Genomic DNA, 22,609 nt, shown 5'->3' with positions numbered 1-22,609 from the left:
AAAAGGCCGATTGCCCCAACGAGGGAATCATCCCGTCCCCCTTAACGAGACTAATCATATTAACCTTAATTGCCTAAATTTATTTCAGGTGTTGGTTTTTTTTCTCTCGCTGGAACGAGATACTGAAGTACAGAAACCGAAACTGCGCAGAATAATTCTGTGTTCAGACGACCCAGATGTTTGAATTTCCCAGTTTAAAACCTCTTGCATCCGAGGGTCCACCCTCCGGTGGACAGACATGTGTACCCCGCGTATAATTCACTGTTGCAAAATGAATAAAAGAAAATAAAAAAATACCTGTGTAACAAAGAGATTCTGGGCGAAACAACCATGGGAGCCATTTTACACACTGCAAAACACAATTATACACGAACCTGGAACTCTTTCAATTTGAGCTGTGCCATAAGTGTATCAGTTATTAACCAGTAACATATACACAATATTTACACATGAACACATCTCACAAGTGTTACCTGTATTACACCATCACAATTATTAACATAGACCTTGTAGTTGGAGTTCTGGACTCTCTTGAGTATGGGTATGCAATTTTCGAGCAGAGGCCTAAAAATAGGGCTCGGAGTTATTAAGAGGTATGTACAACGTCCGACATCCGAGCTCTCCAGAGGCACGACGCCAAACATTACTGAAGAGCCGCGGCTGACAGTGACAAAGTGATGTTTCTTTGGCAAGTATATAGCTGACTGGCACTTTTAACGTTCCGCAGCATCACGTTTGTGAGGAGACGGTTTACTGTAACCAGCTGACGAATAACACGGCGACATATTGACGCAAATAGACTTGACGCTGCCTTTCAGTTGATGGTTTACCATTAACGATGTGCGTTTCCATTGTTGTGTGAACTTATTGAGTTCACAAGTGCTTTTTGCGTACGTGCTTTGTTCAGAGGACGTTTTATGAATTGGCATAATTGTAGGTCATGTTTTGCTTTGTTCAAATGTTAAAACTTCAAACAGCAATTTGTGGCCGCCCACTGTGTCGGCGTAAAAATGTTCATGATAAGACGCGATGGGGGAACTGAATTTACTGATCATGAAGCAAAAAAGCAACTCGGGTTGAATTTTGACCTTGAACCTCTTTTCTCCACCCAAGGAAACATCCGGAACACGGAGAAGCTGAGCTACGACCGCCAGCAGCAGTACGGGATCCAGGTGACGGCCTGGGACTGCGGCCAGAAGAGAGCCCTGCACAGCGTCCCGGTCCGCATCGACGTCAAGCCCGTCTGCAAGCCTGGCTGGCAAGGTGGGCCGAGTGTGTGGGTGTGTGCGTGTGTGTGTGTGTGTGTGTGTGTGTGTGCAGTGATTTCAGCCGGTTCTGACTGAGCAGCATTCAAACATCCAGAAGCGCAGATGCGGTTATTTGCTGCGCGACTACAGTTTGTACAATGCTTGATAATGCCTGGCTGTATCGTACTAAGAGCTGTGTGTGTGTGTTCGCTTTCTGCTCACAGAAAACACAGATGCCATGATTTGCACGTCATTACTTCGCCGTGTGTGCTTATACCTCTGAATGTGTGGTACTTACTGCGGCCTGTGTACCTCATTTTTCTCCATTTGTGCCGATCACACTAGTTTCTTCTTTCCCTCTCTCTACCTAGCTTACTATATTCCTCTGCCTCTCTTAATCTTTTCCTTCCCTGACCCTCCCCCTCTCTCTCTCTCTCTCTCTCTCTCTCTCTCCCCCTCTCTCTCTCTCTCTCTCTCTCTCTCTCTCTCCTCCCTGAGGAATTGGCATGTTTAGCCGGTGTGATCAACAGCACTTTACTAAGAGCACAGTGGCACAGGCAACACGCCTCTTAGCGCATCAGAAAGCAGTCGTGGCAGCCCTAACCAGGCGAAGACGAGTGTCGTCGGTGAGCGGCACAAACCTCGCTCGGCGGCAACTGCAGACGCAATTTACACCTGTCAGAGAGGGCACGCGGCTCCACATGTTGCCGTGTGCAATCTGTGTTGTTCTGTCATCAACAAGGTGATTCATGTGCTGGATTTCTTTTGGCATCCAGCCATTTATCGTCCCGCAGGGCGTGATGTTAGCGGGGCCGGCGGTGATGAACAGCGGTAAATGAGGAAGCTGGCAGCAGCTCAGTGGCAGCCACTGAACCCAGGAAGAAGCAGAGTTGTCTGGCTCAAATTCAATTCCTCCATACCTCTCAGAAACAAGCGGCAACACGCATTGCCCGTGGGTTTTAGATGAAGTTACACGTTTCTGATCTGAGGCAGAAATGTTCAAGCACAAGGTCGAGATGGAAAAAGCGAAATCAATTCATTTTGCATCGAGACACTAAATGATTCATGGAGCGTCTTGGAACTCCTAGCATTAGTACGGTCGAGCATAAATAATTTCTCAAGAAGAGTACTATTTGCAGTGCAGGAACAGCTCTACCAGACTAGAGAGCAATTTTAAGATTCAGACAAATTAAGGTCACCAAATCAAACAAACGAAAAAGAAACAATGAAAGAAAAAAGAGTCAAAGTTTCACCCTTTGTTCTCAATTTCAAAATGAGTACATGCAAGTGTAGTACAAAGTCGCTGTGGCAGCACTTGGCAGCATGATGTGCAGTGCATGGGTTTTCTACACGCGTGATGCCAAGGGGCAAAGTTACAAACAATGATGACGGCAAGTGAAATCACAGACGTCTCGATGTGCAATGAAAGCATTCAGAAACTACCGACACACGAGAGAGTCGACACACAGTCACAGACACACAGCCCAACACTTAAATCCGACATTTGCTCACATCAAAAAGACCGTCAAACTTTTTATGTGCATTGATCTTCATCTTCACGCAGTCAGGAGTATGTGGCAGCTCAGTGTCTGCGCACAACACGCAAGCGTTCACACACACACACACACACACACACACACGCGCGTGCTAACGAACACACAGAGCAGCCAGGCCTGTCGTGGGTGTACAGAGCAACATGAACTCCCTCTCGAGGCTCTCACAGATAATCCTCTCTTTGAAGCCTGTTTGCAATATGTATTTTTTTTTTTTTTTGTGTGTGCATTTTTCCTTCAAATTAGGATTCTTATGGTGAGAAGATACACGCACACAATCACACACTCGCTCTCCCTTGATGAAAGGGCAGTCGTCCCTATGAGCGTTGTTTGGCAGCAGGGATGAAGGGAAGGATGAGGGGGAAGTAAATGCCATGGCCACAGATCAGGGGATATTTAGTCGGGCTAGTGGATGTTGTATCAAAGGCAGGCTACTGCGGGAAGACACAAACACACAATATGTGCTCGAAAACACCACCATGACGGCCAAACTCAACACAAATATACTCTTCTCCTTGTAGCTTCAAAGCAGCTTTATAATGGACTTACATTCATCAGGTAGACAGAAACACGACTACAAATGAATGATGACGTCGCTCTGTAACTGCTGGATGTGTGAATAAGCAACTGTTTGCTCGCAAGTTTACATGTAATTGTATTAGATATGACTTCACCAACATCCCTACATCCACATTAATGCACTCGTCTGTCACGTATGTACTAAAAACAGGTGGTATAGTCACACACACACGCACACACACACACACACACACACACACACACACACACACACACATGAACTTGAAATTATCTCTCAGCATGCACTTAACTGGTTAACTGGTTTGAATCCTACTTGAAGGGCCGAGAATACTTTGTGTCTGTAGCTGATTACACATCAGAGCTGACTAAAATGATATGTGGTGTTCCCCAAGGTTCAATACTGGGGCCTCCTCTGTTCAACATCTACATGCTTCCACTAGCTCAGATTATGGAAAACAACAAAGTGTGTTATCGTAATTATGCAGACGACACACAAATCTACATAACTATGTCACCAGGGGACTATAATCCCATACAAGGGCTGGGTAACTGCATTGAACAAATCAACAACTGGATGTGCCTATCAGGGAACAAAGTCCCAGAAAGCTGCAGGTCTGCTGAGACCCTCAGCTCATTTAAATCAAGATTGAAGACCTTTCTGTTTGCTGCTGCCTTTAATTGAACCACATTCAATTAATATATTAATCAATTTCCTGCATTTCTGCATTTTACTACTGCATTTTATTTCTTACACTGTTTCTTTAATTGTTTTTAAATCTCCTTTTCTTTTGCCTTATGTTTTGATGCTTTTAATGGTTTTATGTGACGCACTTTGAATTACCTTGTTGTTGAAATGTGCTTTACAAATAAACTTGCCTTGCCTTGCCTAAAGTTCTTCAGTGTGCAACTCAAAAGAAGTTGGCCAACCCCGAAGGTTATTTCTCTCTCTACACACACACACACACACACACACACACACACACACACACACACACACACACACACACACACACACACAGTACAAACCGCTCTATGCTGGCAAACACAACTTAGCACAAGTCTTGAGTGACAGATTGCCGCACTGATTAAAAAATATATATTTGCATATTCATATTCACGCTTTGTGTGTCAAGTATGGCTCTGAGCCTTGTGCATGAGTATGGCACATACTTGTGTCCCCAAGCTTGTGTGTGTGTGTGTGTGTGTGTGTGTGTGTGTGTGTGTGTGTGTGTGTGTGTGTGTGTGTGTGTGTGTGTGTGTGGTGGTTGCACACGTGCCTTCGCATGCTGTTTTACCCAGAAACTGCTCCAAAGTACGAGTGAACCCACGGATATTGTCAGTCAAGGCAATTAGTCTGAACTTCAGACTGGGGTTCAGGCGTCTAAACTATCAGGGAATAATTAGAGCGATACGACATAGGTTACGTTCTCGATGTTTGCTGTCACTTTCTCCGTAATGAGACGTCATTATTGCTTCTTTTTTTGGGAAGACGTGGCAACAGGAGTGTTCTGTGGCATCCAAACAATGCTGTTGGGATGGTTCAATGAATATATAATAGCACAAAGGCTTTCAGGAATTGTGAAGGCGATGTAGAAAAACATCCCATACCATGCTCGGTGCTCGGTGCTCGTTTGATGTCTCGATTGCTCTACAAAATGTAAATGAAGGGAAATTCATTGACAGACACTTGATTGAAGATCCAGGAGGAGGAACCTTTGTCGCGTAAGGAGAGTGAATAAAAGATGAATATCTTTGGAACATGTAGACGATGAGACTGGTTATTAAAGCACCATACATCAATACTACTTCATAAGACAGAGGGTTTTTCAAACAAGGGTTGGACCGATGTAAGTAGTTAAATTAGTCTGAAACACAAACATGTCCATGTGATTGCATGTCCGAGTAGTGATTGCGGGGGTCAGCGCGCGTCATTGCAAGTGTAAAATTGGCTATAAAAGGTGTAGCGAAAAAAACAAAGTTTATTAACATTAAACATTTAGTTTGTCCGCGCCATGACAAAGCGCTTCTCAAGATATGCGAAAAACACACCGACAGACTGACAGAGATTCCTTGCTCTATAGTTTATAGTTATATATTCCCAAGTAACACCGTCCAACAATCACTAAAACTGTAAAGTGACATCCTTAATAACGACATCGTAATTATATCTCACAGTCATAGAAACAAGAGGATGTTATTGTAATTTCCCTCTGAAAATGCTGAATGCACAGCAAGCAGCCTCAACAAAGGCTTCTGCGTCTCAACTTTGAAGCGAGGATTAAGCTGCCGAGACGCGGAGGGAGAGATGGATGTTGTGATTTACTCTCACCCACGGGCAATTGAACTTAACAGCCATTGGTCTCTTTGGTTTAATTCAAATGTCCCGTGCAAATTACAGGCTGTCACAGATGTAAATAATGACCAATCAGCACAGGTGGAGCCACTTGTGCTAATTAACACACAAATCAAAGAGAGAAACTAAACCAAGAGGACTTTAGAGGACGGAGACAAACCAGGCAGAACCCTAACTAAAGTTCCCTGTGACATAACACTGATATGTGTGCATAACACCTCATATTCATTGTACAAAGAGTGCCTTGTTTAACACTTCTCTTTTATACACGAATCCGAGGAATTACCGAAGACAACAAGTCGCCAATACTCCGGTGGCGTCTCCTTACATTACGTTGCATGTCTGAATGCGAGCTGTCCTAAGAGGTGGACAATACTTATACCTTTACTTTCTATGTAACGTTACGTTTGACTTGCATGTAAAAAATCTCAGTTTTGTTCTACTTCCTTTGTTGTCTCTGACTGCTTACTGTCAGTTTTGCCAGGCTGAATGCTCGTCTGTGTCTCACTGAGCTTATTTCGTAAAACACGAGCAAATTTGCATGAATGAACGAGAAATTCAAATCAACAAACTAACTGTTCAGAGATTTAAAACTTATTGTTTTGAAAAAAAACAAAATCGAGAGAATGAGGAAAAACTGAGCTCCTCTGATATTTTACGAACAGGATGCCAGAGACTCGTAGTGACAGAGAGCAGTGTGGAAGCATGTCATGCTGGTGAACAGCTGAGAGACAACCTCATAGTATCTGAAATCAAAACAGGTTCTCAGGCATTTTTCTCTCTTGGAAGCGTGGAGTTGCATTTTTCTGCTCGACTCTCTCGTGTGCTATTCTTTGCTCTGTGTGTGTGTGTGTGTGTGTGGCAACCAATGCTCCAGATCTCTGATAAGAGTAGGAATAGAATGAATTAAAGGGAGGAAGGAGGAAAATAAATTGCTCGGCACTTCCCTTTCCCATTTCCTCTGACCTCCCACTCCTTCCTTGCTTCCTCTCTAATCTCCGTCTGAGGCTGTCTGGCTGCTGCTTTTGCACTTTTCATCCCCTCTCTGGTACTCTGCTTGTTTTCCTGTATTACTTTCTCTGTTCCCTTTTTTGCGTCCGTGTCCTGCGTTGATCACGAGAACGGTCACGCGTGTGTGCGTCCGTGACAGAGTGTGCACCTCTTTGTCTGTCCACCGACCTCTCGTGGTTTGCGGTGGTCACACTTTCTCAAAACACCTTTTATTGCCAATTTTACACTGCCAATGACGCGCGCTGACCCCCGCAATCACTACTCGGCCCCTGGCGGGAAAGGGGCCCATAGTGATGAGACCGCTAAGTGCATCTCCCCCCCCCTATCTGCGCCCACAGTGGAGGGGATAACAGCTAATGGATTGTACGGTGTGCTTGGCGAACAGCTCATGGAACTACCAGTTCACACACTGCTGCGTACCTGTCGGTCGCTGCTCTGCGGCCCACTTTTATTGTTTTGGACAGTGTGTTGTGCTAACCGCTAACCGCTAACGTAACTACCAGTACACATACAGCTGTACCTCGTGGCATTTCAGCCGCTGATATGAGAGCCAAAAGCTTGGTGTGGTGTGTTTTTGTCAAGACTGCGGGACGTGTCTTATACAACGACTTCAAGCTGATCACCTGTGTACATCCTCGCTTGTTTTTGAGTTTGAATGGGGTTCATTTAACAACGCCCTGCAGCCCATTTGTGTCCAGACAGGAGGTTAGCCAACTGTGGGTTGTATTCATTCAAACAGGAAATGGACGTAGCGTAGTGCATGACGCACCCTTACGCACCCGCACACACGCCTATGTAAGAGTGATTACACTTCCTTGTGAGTTGTCTCTCTGCCTGTTGAGATTGGAGTTTCCTTCATAGTGCCACTGCCGAGTCAAGGCGACGTTGAGCGATCATGATTACAAAGACAAAGAGAGCGAAAGGGAGTAAAGGAAGGAGTGGGAGTAAAGGAGGGAGTGGGAGTAAAGGAGGGAGTGGGAGTAAAGGAAGGAGTGGGAGTAAAGGAGGGAGTGGGAGTAAAGGAGGGAGTGGGAGTAAAGGAAGGAGTGGGAGTAAAGGAGGGAGTGGGAGTAAAGGAGGGAGTGGGAGTAAAGGAAGGAGTGGGAGTAAAGGAGGGAGTGGGAGTAAAGGAAGGAGTGGGAGTAAAGGAAGGAGTGGGAGTAAAGGAGGGAGTGGGAGTAAAGGAGGGAGTGGGAGTAAAGGAAGGAGTGGGAGTAAAGGAGGGAGTGGGAGTAAAGGAGGGAGTGGGAGTAAAGGAGGGAGTGGGAGTAAAGGAGGGAGTGGGAGTAAAGGAAGGAGTGGGAGTAAAGGAGGGAGTGGGAGTAAAGGAAGGAGTGGGAGTAAAGGAAGGAGTGGGAGTAAAGGAGGGAGTGGGAGTAAAGGAGGGAGTGGGAGTAAAGGAGGGAGTGGGAGTAAAGGAAGGAGTGGGAGTAAAGGAAGGAGTGGGAGTAAAGGAGGGAGTGCGAGTAAAGGAGGGAGTGGGAGTAAAGGAAGGAGTGGGAGTAAAGGAGGGAGTGGGAGTAAAGGAAGGAGTGGGAGTAAAGGAGGGAGTGGGAGTAAAGGAAGGAGTGGGAGTAAAGGAGGGAGTGGGAGTAAAGGAGGGAGTGGGAGTAAAGGAAGGAGTGGGAGTAAAGGAAGGAGTGGGAGTAAAGGAAGGAGTGGGAGTAAAGGAGGGAGTGGGAGTAAAGGAAGGAGTGGGAGTAAAGGAGGGAGTGGGAGTAAAGGAAGGAGTGGGAGTAAAGGAGGGAGTGGGAGTAAAGGAAGGAGTGGGAGTAAAGGAGGGAGTGGGAGTAAAGGAAGGAGTGGGAGTAAAGGAGGGAGTGGGAGTAAAGGAGGGAGTGGGAGTAAAGGAAGGAGTGGGAGTAAAGGAGGGAGTGCGAGTAAAGGAAGGAGTGGGAGTAAAGGAGGGAGTGGGAGTAAAGGAGGGAGTGGGAGTAAAGGAGGGAGTGGGAGTAAAGGAAGGAGTGGGAGTAAAGGAGGGAGTGGGAGTAAAGGAAGGAGTGGGAGTAAAGGAGGGAGTGAATGAACGGGAGTGAAAACAAAAGGCAGAGGAGTAAAGATAAAAGATACGCATTAAGGTTTCGCCAAAGGGAGAGACAGCACCGGGGTCTCGTCAGGCAGGTGCAGCAATCAAGTAGACAAACAACGGACGGCTGTGATGTCACTTTACCTGTCGATCTGCAGTTATGTCCCGGGCCCTGACCCACGGCTAGGAGCTTTGGATAGTAGCTAAAGAGCAATGTGCTGGAAGTTGTCCAGGTGGGGAGAGCAGCCCCCGGGGGGCGGACATGCTGCAGGGATTACAGCGTAGATACCAACTAGCCTCCGATTCCCTCGGGATCCCCCCCCCCCCTGAGAAGATGGAGGACACGGGATGTCTCCAGTCCGCTTCGTCCGCTGCCATCATGAGCAGGAGGAAAATGGAGGTGGAGAAAATATATAGTCTTTCAATGTCTGCACTCTAAACACCCAGGATTAAAGTGTCATTTTCACTCCGTCCTCAAAGGGGCCAACAGAATTAGAATTACACTAGACATGAAATTGGGGTCTTTTAGGAGGCTTTCCACAGAAATCCAGCTCAAAAGTGCAATTTCATGAGAGATTATCCCATTAGAGACTTTTATGAGACGATTGTAATGGAAGTACGCTCCTGTCACCTCAGTGCCACAGAACAGAACTGTGATGACGGATGGTATTTAAATTATGAACTCTTCAAACTTGTTTATTAAGAGACTTTTAATAACAGTTACCATATTGGCATGGATATACAATGAGAAGACCCAACATCAATATATATGAAAAAGATCAAGTTAGGCAGATAAAGCCTCTTCTAATGAGCGTTTAATTGTAACCATAGGCATTTCTTTTAGGCTCCTGATTATATTTGACATACTGTACTAACTTGTAGTCTCTTTAAATCTTCTTAGTACATTTTTTTTGCTATAAGTACAAAATAAATCAAAAAACTTTTATACTACGAGGAAATTATACATGATATGTTGGGCGTCAATCATATTACAGCATTCTTTTGAATGCCCCATCAATTAAAGAGAGAGCAAACTGTCCTTCAATGATAAATGCTTTTGATTTTACAGTATATGTATCTGGAGCGGTCTCACCGCCAGCAGCAATTTCATTTGCAGCCTTGAACAGAGCCGCCATATCCGGTGTGCATTGCAATGTGGGAATATAGTGAGCGTCAAACCATCGAACAACGTACAGCATGCACTCTGACGTCGTTGTGAACAGACGTGAAAATTTCAGTCAGGAGATGCTTCTTACAGGTTTTCTTTTTTCCTGAATGTATTTCTTCCTCGACAGCAAAATACTTGAAACTCTTAAACCCGCAGTAACGTTTTGGGATTTTTTTTTTTATTAAGGTCAACAGAAGCAAGCTGTAAAAACAACAACGAGATATTATCAAATCACCTCGAAGTTAATACAACAAACTTAATAGCAAATACCGTTGTGCAACATTTGGAATTGGGGTTCTGTTCACAAGAACCACTTGCTCCTAGAATTTTTGAGAACCCCTCCTCCATCGAGATCCTCCATCTAGATGCCTAAAAGTCAGGAAGGAAGAAAGATTCCACTCCCGTCCATTTTGTCATTCAACGTTTTGACTTGTTTTTCATTTCTTTTCACGCCACCTTTAAAAGCCCTACACGTTTTTTTTCGTTCTGTTTCAAGCCTCCGAGCGCTCCAACGAAACAAGTGCTTTATGCACTCAAGAAAGAATAGAATGGAGTAAAGTCTCTTGTATGACGCACAGAGAGCACGCATGAATGCATTAAAGGGAATGATTTTTGTGGCATTGTGGGCTAAGAGACCGAGAAGGACGGCCAGGAAAGAAGAGGAGAACTCAGAAAGATGGCACTCACTGACGGAGCGAGGTGGAGGAGGACAGAGTTGGAGAGCAAGAGGGATAAGGGAAGGGAAAGAGGAGCAGAGTGCTCTTTCAAATGGAAATTGGCTCTTCCACTGATGGCTGGGACGAGTAATGACGACCCCCCCCTGACTACTTCAACGTGGAGTCAGCATTTTTACATGCACACGCACACACACACACACACAATGTTCACATAACTATCATCCTGCACCTGCACACATCACACACATTTAAAAGCATGCAATAAGTTACGGATGACACACACACACACACACACACACACACACACACCCTCCAGAGACGGGACACAGCGTGAAAGTGTGATGATGCATCATTTTGTTAAGCACCTCTATCCATCTCCCCTTCACTTTCTGCTCATTTTAAGGACGAGGTTGCAAACTCACAGCCTACATAGTGTACAGTGTGCGTCTGTCTGAGTTCCCCCAAACAAACCGAACAACAGAGACACAATCTGTGTGTCTTTATTACATCTGCAAATTGTGGCTTTTTAACTCCTCTTAAAAATCATCCCATAGTGTGTTCACATGAACAATATAGATTGGATTGTGCATCTGCTATTTACTTTTCTTTTGGTACTACTGTACAGTATTTACACTTGTCAATAGGATGACATCATGTATCAGTGGATACATCGTATAAGTTTACATTTAGATTTGGCGCATTGGGGTGAGAATGTGTGAATTATTTAATGAACTAACATCAAGGTTTCTGTGGAAAGTTTTTGGCATTAAATGAATGCATAACCACCTGTGAGAGGAGCCATCAATGCTTAAAACACATGGCAGGGAGAAAGATGTCTTCCGTTCATCAAAACATGAAAGAAATTGTCAAAGATATAAAAAATTGGCACAGATTCAAAACATAGATGTGTTTCCTCTTGCTGTGCCTGTAAACACACCTCAGCACAGTCCAGTGGTTTTTGACAAAGGACCGTTTTTCATTTTATTACTTCAGTGTTTCCCGTTATTAAAGACAAATGCTTCTGCCAAATGTTAATCAGTGATATGAGGCTATTTGTTTGAGGTGTTATCCAAACGGAGACGACTTTTCTAACCCTAACACCTCATGATTCTACCTTTGTGGCCCCCCCCCCCCCCCTTCAGCGTGTCTTACCATGAAGGGGAGTCGTGTCTCAAAAATAAATGTGCCTTTTGGTGTGAAAGAACATCTGCTCCTGTACTTGGTCTTGTGATTTGTTTTCACGATACGCTGCACCCACGCTCCGTGTAACTCATTTGCCTTTCAGAGCAGCGGGCCCGTTCCTCTTTACATTTGGGGGGCGGTGCACTTCACACCTTCTGTGTACATTCATCATCGGCTGCTCTCACAGCGGGGTCGATCCCGGGCCCATTACCGAGTGTTCTACAGTAAATCTCGGTGTGTAAGGAGCATCGCTTTGGCACGACAACGTGTGCCATTCAATACACTGACCTCTGCGTATGTCAGCAGATTCAAAGGGCCAACAATGAACACATGGGGAGTTACAGAAGTTCTATATCTGCGGCCTCACTCGGGTAGCTGCAGTGTGTGGTTCTATCGCTCTACTGTAACTCTTCACGGAACAAACTCAGCTTGCACTGCCAGGATGCATGTTTCAGTGCAGACCAAAACTGATTTTACGACTCAACATTGCCGTCCTTAGACCCATGCAGCTGGTGCAGCTGAAAGCCAGTGGCAAATGTGAAGGACCCATAGAAAGTGCCAGTAAATGGTGTGATGGGCCCGTTCTTTCTTTCTCAAAGTGGCAATAACAAGAAAACGTTTCCCCAGTCGGAGTATGAATGTAAATGACGTGCTCTGCGCTCTGGCAGCAGACGGCCTATACCTCTGTGTATCCACAGATCTGAAGGAACCCAGATTAGTGAGCAGATACTCGTTACTGCCCCTTGTAGACAAATGACATACTCACCCCATGAGATTAAAAACTATCGTGAGACGATAAGAGTGAAACCACTTCAATCTTCTCTTCTCCCTCATGTTTGTTCAATGCTCACAACCCACAAGCCTTAATCACCCACTTCCAAACTCAGCCCGCTCCCTCGCATCTCTATGCATATTACATCCGCAACCCATTACTCCTCATTTATCCTTCCACGTCCCCTCACTCCTTCCCATGCATCCTTAACCAGGCTCTGCCCTGTCCTCCCCTCCGTCTTCGGATGTGGACCGGAGCCAGTGTTAGCAGTGTTGAAGCCAAGGTCTCGCAGGTCATTTAACTCCCAGTTGTCGACGGAGTGTGTTATCACCACAGCATCCGCTACTTCCTCACTCCGACCTGACTGTAAAAGGTGCAGCATCATCCTTTACTCAGCACGGTGTGGGGAAAACAAGGGCTGGAAAACCTACTCAGCAACGTCATCCATCTAACGGTAATTTAAGAACATTGATGCAAATGTTGACGGCATTACTCTGCAGCTTACATTCCATGCCATACACCAGATTTTACAGAAGAAAGAAGCTTAAAGCAGTAGATTGACATTTCAGCTAAGTTTGGAAGTCACATACCATAACTCTGATAAATGAACTCACAGTTTGACTTGAGCTTACACGGGACACGAATAGCGGTCTCCAAGGTAAAGCGACTGTCTTTGTTTGGCTCATACATCCTGCGCGGACTTTCTCGCTGTTTAAATTGCGTCCGATGCTCTAATGTGGGTTTGGGTTGGAGTTTGTTGAAAGCCCAGTGTGTCACATTCAGATGCTAAAGGGAGCCTCGGTATCAGAAGCCGAGGGGCACTGACCGAGTTGCGATACTTGAGGAGTCAGGGAGGACATAGCAGTACATACAGTATATATACAGTACATACAGTATGTATACAGTACATACAGTATATATACAGTAATTGTGTGCAATACTGTGAGAGAGAAGATACAGAAATGCTTAAATCAGCAGAGCCTTTTGTGTTTTGTTTTTTAGGTGCACATTCGTGTGTTTTTGTTTTCATTTAGTGTGCGCACCATTGTTTGTGCCCATTGTCATCACTGCCACTGACAATCCCTCATTAGCAGTGCTGCAGCGGCTCACAGCACTCGCAGTCTGGAGGAGGTAAATTAACTCGGAATCAGATGCGGTGTTTGTGTGTGTGTGTGTGTGTGTGTGTGTGAGGAAGCGAACATGGCAGATTTAAGCAGAATGCTGTGCAACAAAGAGCTGCTCAGCTTTCTTCTCCTCCAGTCGGCTCGGCTTCATGCTTATGCTTCCAGCTCCGAAATGCAAAATACTAGACAGACAGACAGACAGACAGACAGACAGACAGACAGACAGACAGACAGACAGACAGACAGACAGATGGATGACTCATTTGAGTGTGCACTCGCAAACACCACTGATTGGATCGGATGGTTCAGAGTTTTGTGCCCGATTAGCTTTGAGGTGGTATAGTTTGCGCTTAGTTTCAGAGGGTGATAATGTAATGATGCTCCCGTATATGACAAATGTTGGACATTGTGACAGCAGTCATAGATTTGCCGGGTACACAGTTTAAAACTCTGATAAAGACTGAGATCGGCTCACTGTAAACAAAACTTGTATGAACTCTAAAGAGGCATCATTTTGCAGTTCTGTTTGGGAAGAGACTGTGCATATAAACACAAAGGCCGGGAAAGAAATGAAGGGGAACGCAGAAACATCACTGTCTCCCAACATAATAGCCTGCCCCGGACAAAAAAACACACTTTGCAGCTGACAGGGCGGACAGCGACAGCGTAATGACGACTGCCGCTAATGCAGGCACTGCACTCAGACAACAATGCGGCAGTTTCATCAGCCGCGCACGTTCTGTCGGAAGGATATTGAGTTGTGATGCCAGAAATATCAGCGACAGTGAAAAGATTGGAACAGCAGTCTTGTTTTGACGGCAGCCCGAGTGGACAAAATGAGGCGAAAAAAACAACATGCAATGACTAAAGCAACAAGTGGGCTGGTGAAAATCAGACATCTTTTAAGATAATCATCTGCAGCCCGGTTGGTGTTTCCATTATAGACTGCAGTTTAATCTATCCTCTCTGCCATCCCTAACACTATCACTCCATCTCCCTCCTTTCCCCAGATTGGAATAAGCGAGTGGACTATGAGCCAGGAACGGGAAGTAAGCAGCTGTTTCCTAAAATGCACCTGGAGACCTGTGGCGGGCCGCTGTCGTCGGTGAGGACCACCGTGGAGCTGCAGACCAGCCACATCGGGAAAGGCTGCGACCGCGAGACCTACTCTGAGAAATCTCTACAGAAGCTCTGTGGTTGGTTCTGCAAATCACATTTTCTGTGCTGTGCTGTGAATGCCATAACCGCGCTCGCGTGACCAGAATGTAACGGCTTCCATTGAGCGAGCATTTCTGGCATGTAGCGCGTAAACCACATGAGAGTTGGACCTGCGGCTATTCGGATGGTGGTGGATGTGTGGAATGTACTGTAGATGGCTGATCAAAGATGACTTCTGACTGAAGCGGCAAACTGAAAGTTAGTGCAATGAATATGAAGTAAGCTGCTGCTACAAGCATCGGTGGAATCCAGCGTCTGAGTAACGGGGTCAGACAGGACCTGAGGCGCCGTTCTCTGCCCCTTTTTAAAGCAGCATCTGAAAGCTCCGGGTCCGTAATGCGTTCTTATCTCCGCGTGTGTCCCTGGTAAACCCCCCCTGTGCGAAATGAAGGCACCAGAGTGGCAACGAAAAGCTGTGTCACCAACGATGTGACAGAGCGAGGGCATTAGCTGCCTCAGATGCAGCCACGCTTTGTCCTCGGTGACTGATGAGCAGCCTGAGCCGCCGTATCTGTGCCCAGAGCGCCAACAAAGCAGCCTCCCCTCCCCCCCCCCTCCCCCCTCCCTTTCTCCCCACTGCACCGCCAGCAGGGGGGCTGGAGTCATCATCTTCGACTAACGGCCTTCACAAACCCCATTCCAGCTCATCTGGATAACGTCCACTCTCCTGCCTCCCCTGGCTCCCGTCCCATGCATGGTTTACCACTAAAGAGTCCTTTTCAGGCACCTCATCATCGTTATCTGATAGCGAATCAAATAAATTGTAATTGCTTTTTTAAAGCGCAATCAAGTTGAGATAATGTACAAAGACATCGGGCAAAGGGAAGGCTGCAGCTGGGTGCTGGAGAAGTCGATGCGTATTTATGTACGGAGGGAATCTAATGACACGAGGTGGAGAAAAACAGCTTCACAGACGGCGGGAAAAACATCAATTCATGTGCTGATGTTGTGTTATTAGCAGCAGTGAACAGTTGCATGTTGCAGTTGTTTGCCGGACGAGAGAGCCATGATGAATTCTGACACTGCTGGTTGTTTTTCTCAGAACAGCATGGTTCCCGTATCTCTTTGATTCATGACCGTCCATAGGCTGTGACAAATGATTTATAAATGTGGTTTAAGCGCACAGAATGCATTGTTCACTGTCCCAGGGAGGGGGCAGAGATATAGATTGCCACGGGGCACGTCCATCGCATGGAGGAGCAAGGTCGGCGGCATGGCCAAGAATAACGTTTGTCGAGGGTGCCGGTCTCAAAACAAAAATCGTTCAGGACTCAACATATTGAGGTTATTGTGTCAAAGGGATGATGGAAACGCTCTCAAAGGGAAGAGGAGAAGGGGGAGAGGACGGCTCAATGCAGTGCAGTCATGATTGGTGTGTATTGTCAGAATGCACAGTACTGGGATCATAGAACAATAGTGTCAGCTGTAAACACTTCATGTCATTGGCTGACTCACACCACGCGCCGTCCTTTTCGCCAGCTCCTCGCTGAGTCGTTTCCCTTTGTGTCACCGTAGCACTTGCTCAATGTGTCCTCTCTGATTCCACAGAGGCACATTGCGGTCGCGAGCTATGTTCTGAATTTGGGAGCAATGACTCGCATGTCTTTCCTTTTGAAAGTCAGTTTCATTTGCCATGAATCAATACCCACATCCTCCATCCATCTCGGCCCATTGATTACATATTAAGCCCTGCCATCTGCCTCGCTCATAGGTAATCACAGCCAAGGTCAGGCCAATATACACCACGTATCTGCCGCGATTGTTATTGACACGTTCTCCGTCGCACCTTTTCGTTTGTTCACACGCCGATGACCCCAGGGGCGTCCTCGGGCAGCACTGACCTTCTGCCCGCCCCCAGCGCCGCCACCAACTGGACGGCTTCCCTGGTGACCGACAGCGGCAGGGACAGCGACTTGATGTTCGGGTTTGACGGTCGTCAGGCGGCCAACATCCCGGACTGGGTGGTGCCCCAGAATCTGACAGACCAGTTCACCGTCGCAACCTGGATGAAGCACGGACCCAGTCCCGGCCTCAGAGCCGAGAAAGAGACTCTACTCTGTAACTCCGACAAGACCGGTGAGCGTGACCGGTGACATAATCCCACTAACAGGTGTCTGTACCGAAGCCTGATCTCTTATTCCTTTGTGCCACGGCGCTCCACACACCACTGAGCCATGTGGTAACACTTGGTGGCATGTTCCTTCATTATAACAGACATGGGCATTGTAGTTAAGCTTGATTTGATTCCACCTACAGACGCCATGTTGCTGGCGTACTGTTCAAACTCACTAAACACCAGATGTGTATTAACCCTCTGCTGAAAACACTCCACCAAGAATGGCAGTTACTCCAGTTCGAGAGACATTTGTAAACAAAAACAGTGCCCAGCTGTTAAAGAAGCTGACCGTCAATATAGCTGTCACATTTTTGAAGATTTAGTTCTGTAGGAATAAATAAGCTCGGAGCTTAAAAGTGGATGAGGAAATTTAACCCAACATTATAAATATGATCTTAATCTCTGTATTGATCCGGTATAACAAATTCAGTAACATCATAGCATGTTTTGCCTAAAGGGGATGATTTCTGTTGTTGAAATTCCAGTGAAAATTCCTCTGCTTTACCTGACAGTAAGCGTGTGTGATGAGTCGGTCCCTGGTGCCTACTCTTCTTTCTCCGTCCCTCCTTACAGAGATGAACCGCCATCACTACTCGCTTTATGTCCACAACTGCCGCCTGGTGTTCCTGCTGAGGAGAGACTTCACCCAGGTGGACACCTTCAGACCGGCCGAGTTCCACTGGAAACTGGAGCAGGTAAGTTTCTACCTCTCGGTTTCTACCTTAAACTCACTCTTGTGGATTCGATAAGTCATGGGCCAAACTCACAGGCAGGGACGAAGCCTCTGGCCTGGATTACACTTGAATTAAACATCCACTCTTGGTTAATCCATGTTGGTCTGTTTCTTGCATGAGTAGACATTCATTTAGAGCAGTGATTCTCAACTGGTGGGTCGCGACCCACTTTTGGGTCGCGGACCCGTTTTCAGTGGGTCGCAGGCCTTTGCCTGACAAAAAAAAAATTTAATTTTTTTTAAAAAGAAGTTGTGATTTTATTTTGAAGGGCATTTTTTATGCAGCGGAATTATTCCAGCATTTACGGCACTTGTTCAGCGTGCAGGAAAAACACTGACCAATGCGTTGTGAATCACATCATGTGATGAAGCTCAGCCAATCAAAGTTTCCTGACTTGAGTGAGATGGACACACACCGTGACACACGGGGAGAGACGAGGAGAGAGACAGCAGAGCAGGACTGTTGAGCTGTGAGATGTGAAAGTCAAATCATAGGACGAGCTCCAAAAGAGAGAAACGTCCAGAGAGACCAGAGTCATCAGACTCTGACTGGACAGACTCATAGAGGTGAATTCTTCAAACACTAATTTCTCTTTTTGGAAGATGAGAAAAATACAACATTGTGGATTTTTCACTTCACCCTGAATGAACTGAATTTAAAGCTGGAGGGCAAATCAGTGAAAACTATTTTTTCTAAATAGAATTTCATTACGTAATTTATTTTTTAATCCAGCTGTTATTTTACTTGAAATGAGAAGAACATGTATTCATGTATTTCTATGTATTTATGATCCATCCAGTTAAATTTGAAAAATGAGAATAATATTTGTTAAAATATAATTGAGTGTACTTTCTTGATTTGATTTGACAGTACTACACAGAGACGTTACTACTACTAGACGTCTTGAATATATATATATATATGTGTAATTTGGGTGGTGGGTCCCGGCTTGTTATTAAGGGGTGATGGTGGGTCCCGCAGCCACACCAGTTGAGAACCACTGATTTAGAGAATGTGGCAAAAGGTTCATGAAGGAGTGAGAAGCACATATCAGTCCTCACTAACTCATTGTTAGTTGCTCATCAGACACATAAAAAGCTTCCCTGGGTTTGTGTGTGTTTGTGTGCACAAAGAAGCACTTGTATGCCTTTTTATTTAGTGCCTGACTGCACTAGAAATCCTCAAAGAAGCTTAACCTTCAATTAGTTTGGAGAACTCTCACAACACTTCACATATTAAACGTGCACCTTTCTTCATGGATACAGTGACTCTTCAATGCATATTTGCTGTTTGTATTTTAACATAGCCGTAGTTGTTTTTTTTCAGCAGAACTGTCGGTATAATTAGGGCAAGGCTGGAAAGGTTTTAGGAAAAAAAACACTTCAAGGATCTGTGGGAGAAACTATGCACAAAACGATTCTGAGTTGAGAAGAGGGATGAGTGAAGGATACTTGAACAAACAGACACAGCAAAGAGAGGCCGGGATATGCTCGCTCCAGGGTTTGTGTGCATGCGTGTGCGTGTGGACAGCAGCGGGTTTGTGTGCATGCGTGTGCGTGTGGACAGCAGCTGCCTGCTAATCAAGGACGCTGTCTTAAAGTCAGACAGGTCACCTCGCCTCGCAAGACCCCGCTCTCACCAAGCCACGACTTTTGATCCAGAGGAGAGACGTCCAGCTGAGCCAAGGCCTCCAGACACAACATCCAGGGCTGATTCAATCAGACACATCACTGGTCTTTAATAGGTGGGGGGGGGGGGGGGGGGGGGGAACACAGGGTTTCCACAGAGTATTAGTCACTTGTCTGTTTTCTCATCCACTCCACATTTCTTCTGGTGTTTTTAAGGCGTTGCTTTAAAACGTTGTCAATGATCGGAAGAGAAATCCACATTTCTCACAATCCCCAAATGCTTTCAGTCGTGAAGAAGATCTTTGCCTCATCAGTCAAATGTTTACTGAAGCTGTTAAAAGTAGCCATTAGCGTTTATGGCCGTAGCTACCACTGATGACACATCCTCTGTATTGTGCCATCACTTTGGCAATTTTTGTTTGGGGGGTTTTAATAACAAAAATAAGATAATCAGTTTGTTTCTGGTAGTATGGAGGAAATAAACGTATATTTAGGGGATTAAGATTCTCAGAAAATATTTAACAGTGTATGAAATGTAAATTTTGGAATTTCATGGCCATTACTTTTGATGTCTGCTCTCTTCAGCGTTTATTGGGAACTAACTAATAATTAACGAACTAATTAGGGGTGATGTCTATGTTTGGGGAACTTTGACTTCTGACGTCAGTGTTTTTAAAACCCTGGATACAGCCCTGTAAGAATTAGAGATTTTATCACGTCAACAACTGTTGGAAATTCTGAAATTGAAATTTGTTCCAGACATCGATGGTCCCCAGAGGATGAATCCAGCTGACGTAACGATCCTTTGACTTTCAATCTGGCCCTGGCAGCAGTTTAAAGTTTTCACTTATTCCAGTAGAATATCTCAACAGCAGCTGGATGGATTGACACGACGTTTGATAGAAGCATTCATGGTCCCCAGAGGATGAACCCCAATGACTTTGGTCACCTTCTGACTTTTCCTCTACAGCGCCACCAAACATCAAATTTCTCATCGACATGCATCATAAACCCCACTGCTTCCATAACAAAGACAATATTTGCCATATAAAGATGTCACAGATGTTCTCTTATGTCTGTATTTAAGGTGGTAAATGATTTAAACACTATTTCACCATGACCCTTTCACAATGTGTTACTTGCTCCCTCTCGCTGTTACTTCAAGCTCATGCAACATGCACGACATGCACGGAGGGTTGAAGGAGGGAGACGTGTTCTCTGTCAATTGCTTGTTTGTTTGTGGTAATTCCAGCGTCACAAAGTGTAATTCACTTGTGATAAAATGCATCACATCCTTTCAGTTGGTCTCCTCGTATGCAGCAGTTGATGAAATGATATAAAAAAAGGAAGCTGGGCGATGAGGCTGCAGCTTCTTTGTTGTGGTTTCATACAAAGATTTAGGAAGTTAATTCTACAGCCTTGTCTAAATTGATCTCAATTTATTTATTTTATTACCTCCCGGTGATAAAACTTTCTACGGACTATGCCGGCACCACATACATCTCTGGAACAGGCTGAACAATAGTTGTTAAACTGCGGAGTTTCCTAAGCACTTTCTGAATCCCCCCCCCCCCCCCGAATTCTTTTGTCCTCTCTCTCTCATCTTCTTCCCTCTTGTTAACAGTTTGTCTCTGAAACCCTGCGGCATGAAAGGAAACTTTCATCAAGTTGCTATCTCCCCTCGCCTTCTCGCCACTTCCTCCTCATCTGCTAATGTCTTTTAAACAAAATGAACTTCTGAATACCTCCGGCCCAGAAGAATCTCCTCCTCTCCCTACGTTGCTTTATCACACAAGTCCAATTAATTCCTCATACAATCCAATCAGGCACTGCGAGTCGCTACATAAAGATTGGAACGGGGGGGGGGGGGGGGGGGTTGCAGGTATTAGTTTTACCTGCTGAAAATAATATCTGTGTATATCTGTTAATAGCAGGCAGAAAGTAGTTAAAGGCAGCATGGCTTTCTGCTGACAGACCTATTGTGTTCAGTGTGATTCAGTATTTGAAGCGTTGCTGTCTGTGCTCTGCATTGTGGAGCCAGATTGAGCTCGAGGTTTTTTTATTGACTTCAATGAAGCACTGCGCAGCGAGCTCGTGTGGAAAGTGTTTTTTGTGCACTGGTTTCATATTCTTTAAATGCGGACTTGCATTCAGGCGTCTGAAAGGAGACTGTCAATCCTGAAGCTGTTTCCTGCATCAGCCAGTATTAATGAGCCCCTGTGTGTATTATATTATGTAGAATCATGCACGGTCCAAAAAATAGCCTCTGGCTCACACAGGTATCCGGGAAATTCACTCGCTCACCCGCAGTCAGACTTCAGTTCTTTAACAGTGTATTGACAGCAAGTGAAGCTTTATCGTTCCTTTAAGAGGAGAAATAGAACTTATATGAACTGAGTCGAGCAAACTTTTACTTTTCAAAGGACAAATAAAGTATATAGTTTATAGCATCTTTATTTGCTTGATCATTCTCGTTTTATTTGAAGGCTGTATACAGGGTGCGTTTCACCTCAAGTATGTGGGTCGTGCTAACTTGGTTGCTTACTTACCACCTTCGTGATAGAAATTCGTGAAACACGCATAGGATGTGTTGTCGGGGGGGGCGTGCCGCACAACCCTCCTACACCGGTGACTTGATAATGAACACAGATGAGTTCGTATTTTAAATACATTGAAGACTTTTACCAGGACACCAATTTATCACTACAAGAAGCGCATGCAGCTGAAAGTCACATTTAACCAAAACACCGGCGGCATGGCTGCAAGCTATACACTTACATATGTCATCGCCGTTTAAAAATAGTAAAAGGTCCAAACAAGAAGTAACACATGTAATCATCATGCTAACCAAACAGCTTGGTTAGCTCCTTGGTTGCCCTGTCAGTAGATCCGATACAGTCGACAAAAGCTTCTAACCAGTGGAGCTAACGTCCGTGTTTACTTGTGTGCACTGTATGGTTTGAAATTCTGTAAAAGTGTATTTAGGAGACTGAAAGTGTAAACATAGCAACCCATAGCCAGGATGACTCAATGAGAAAAAGACCCAAGATGAAAAGAACCAGAATTGTCCTTTCAGTAAATGAACCATTTGCCCTTGCAAGCACAGATGAGGTCCAGTCATTTACTGGGACATTTGAGATCTAAACGATGTTTCCTGCAGAAGTCTGAATTGAATGTGGAAGTTACATCATTACCTCTGGCTGCCCCATCACTTATCTATTCAGGAAAGCAATCATGCAAACACTCAGGGACGGCAGTGG

General features: G+C 45.3%; 1 protein-coding gene across 1 annotated transcript in view; it reads left to right on the top strand.

The window, feature by feature from the left end:
* Positions 1 to 22,609, top strand: part of LOC306779314 (calsyntenin-2-like) — a gene marked incomplete at its 5' end in the record, with an annotated part of 199,082 nt that overhangs the window by 144,543 nt on the left and 31,930 nt on the right. The window contains 4 exons of the mRNA XM_079271176.1: positions 1,114 to 1,263; positions 14,664 to 14,849; positions 16,690 to 16,947; positions 17,561 to 17,682. Coding sequence (XP_079127302.1) covers positions 1,114 to 1,263; positions 14,664 to 14,849; positions 16,690 to 16,947; positions 17,561 to 17,682 — 716 coding nt within the window. The remainder of the gene's footprint in view (positions 1 to 1,113; positions 1,264 to 14,663; positions 14,850 to 16,689; positions 16,948 to 17,560; positions 17,683 to 22,609) is intronic.

Source organism: Melanostigma gelatinosum, assembly GCF_949748355.1.
Source record: "Melanostigma gelatinosum genome assembly, chromosome: 7".
NCBI classification, from domain to species: Eukaryota; Metazoa; Chordata; class Actinopteri; order Perciformes; family Zoarcidae; genus Melanostigma; species Melanostigma gelatinosum.
Note: the sequence above shows the minus strand (reverse complement) of the source record. Positions and strands in the feature narration are given on the sequence as shown.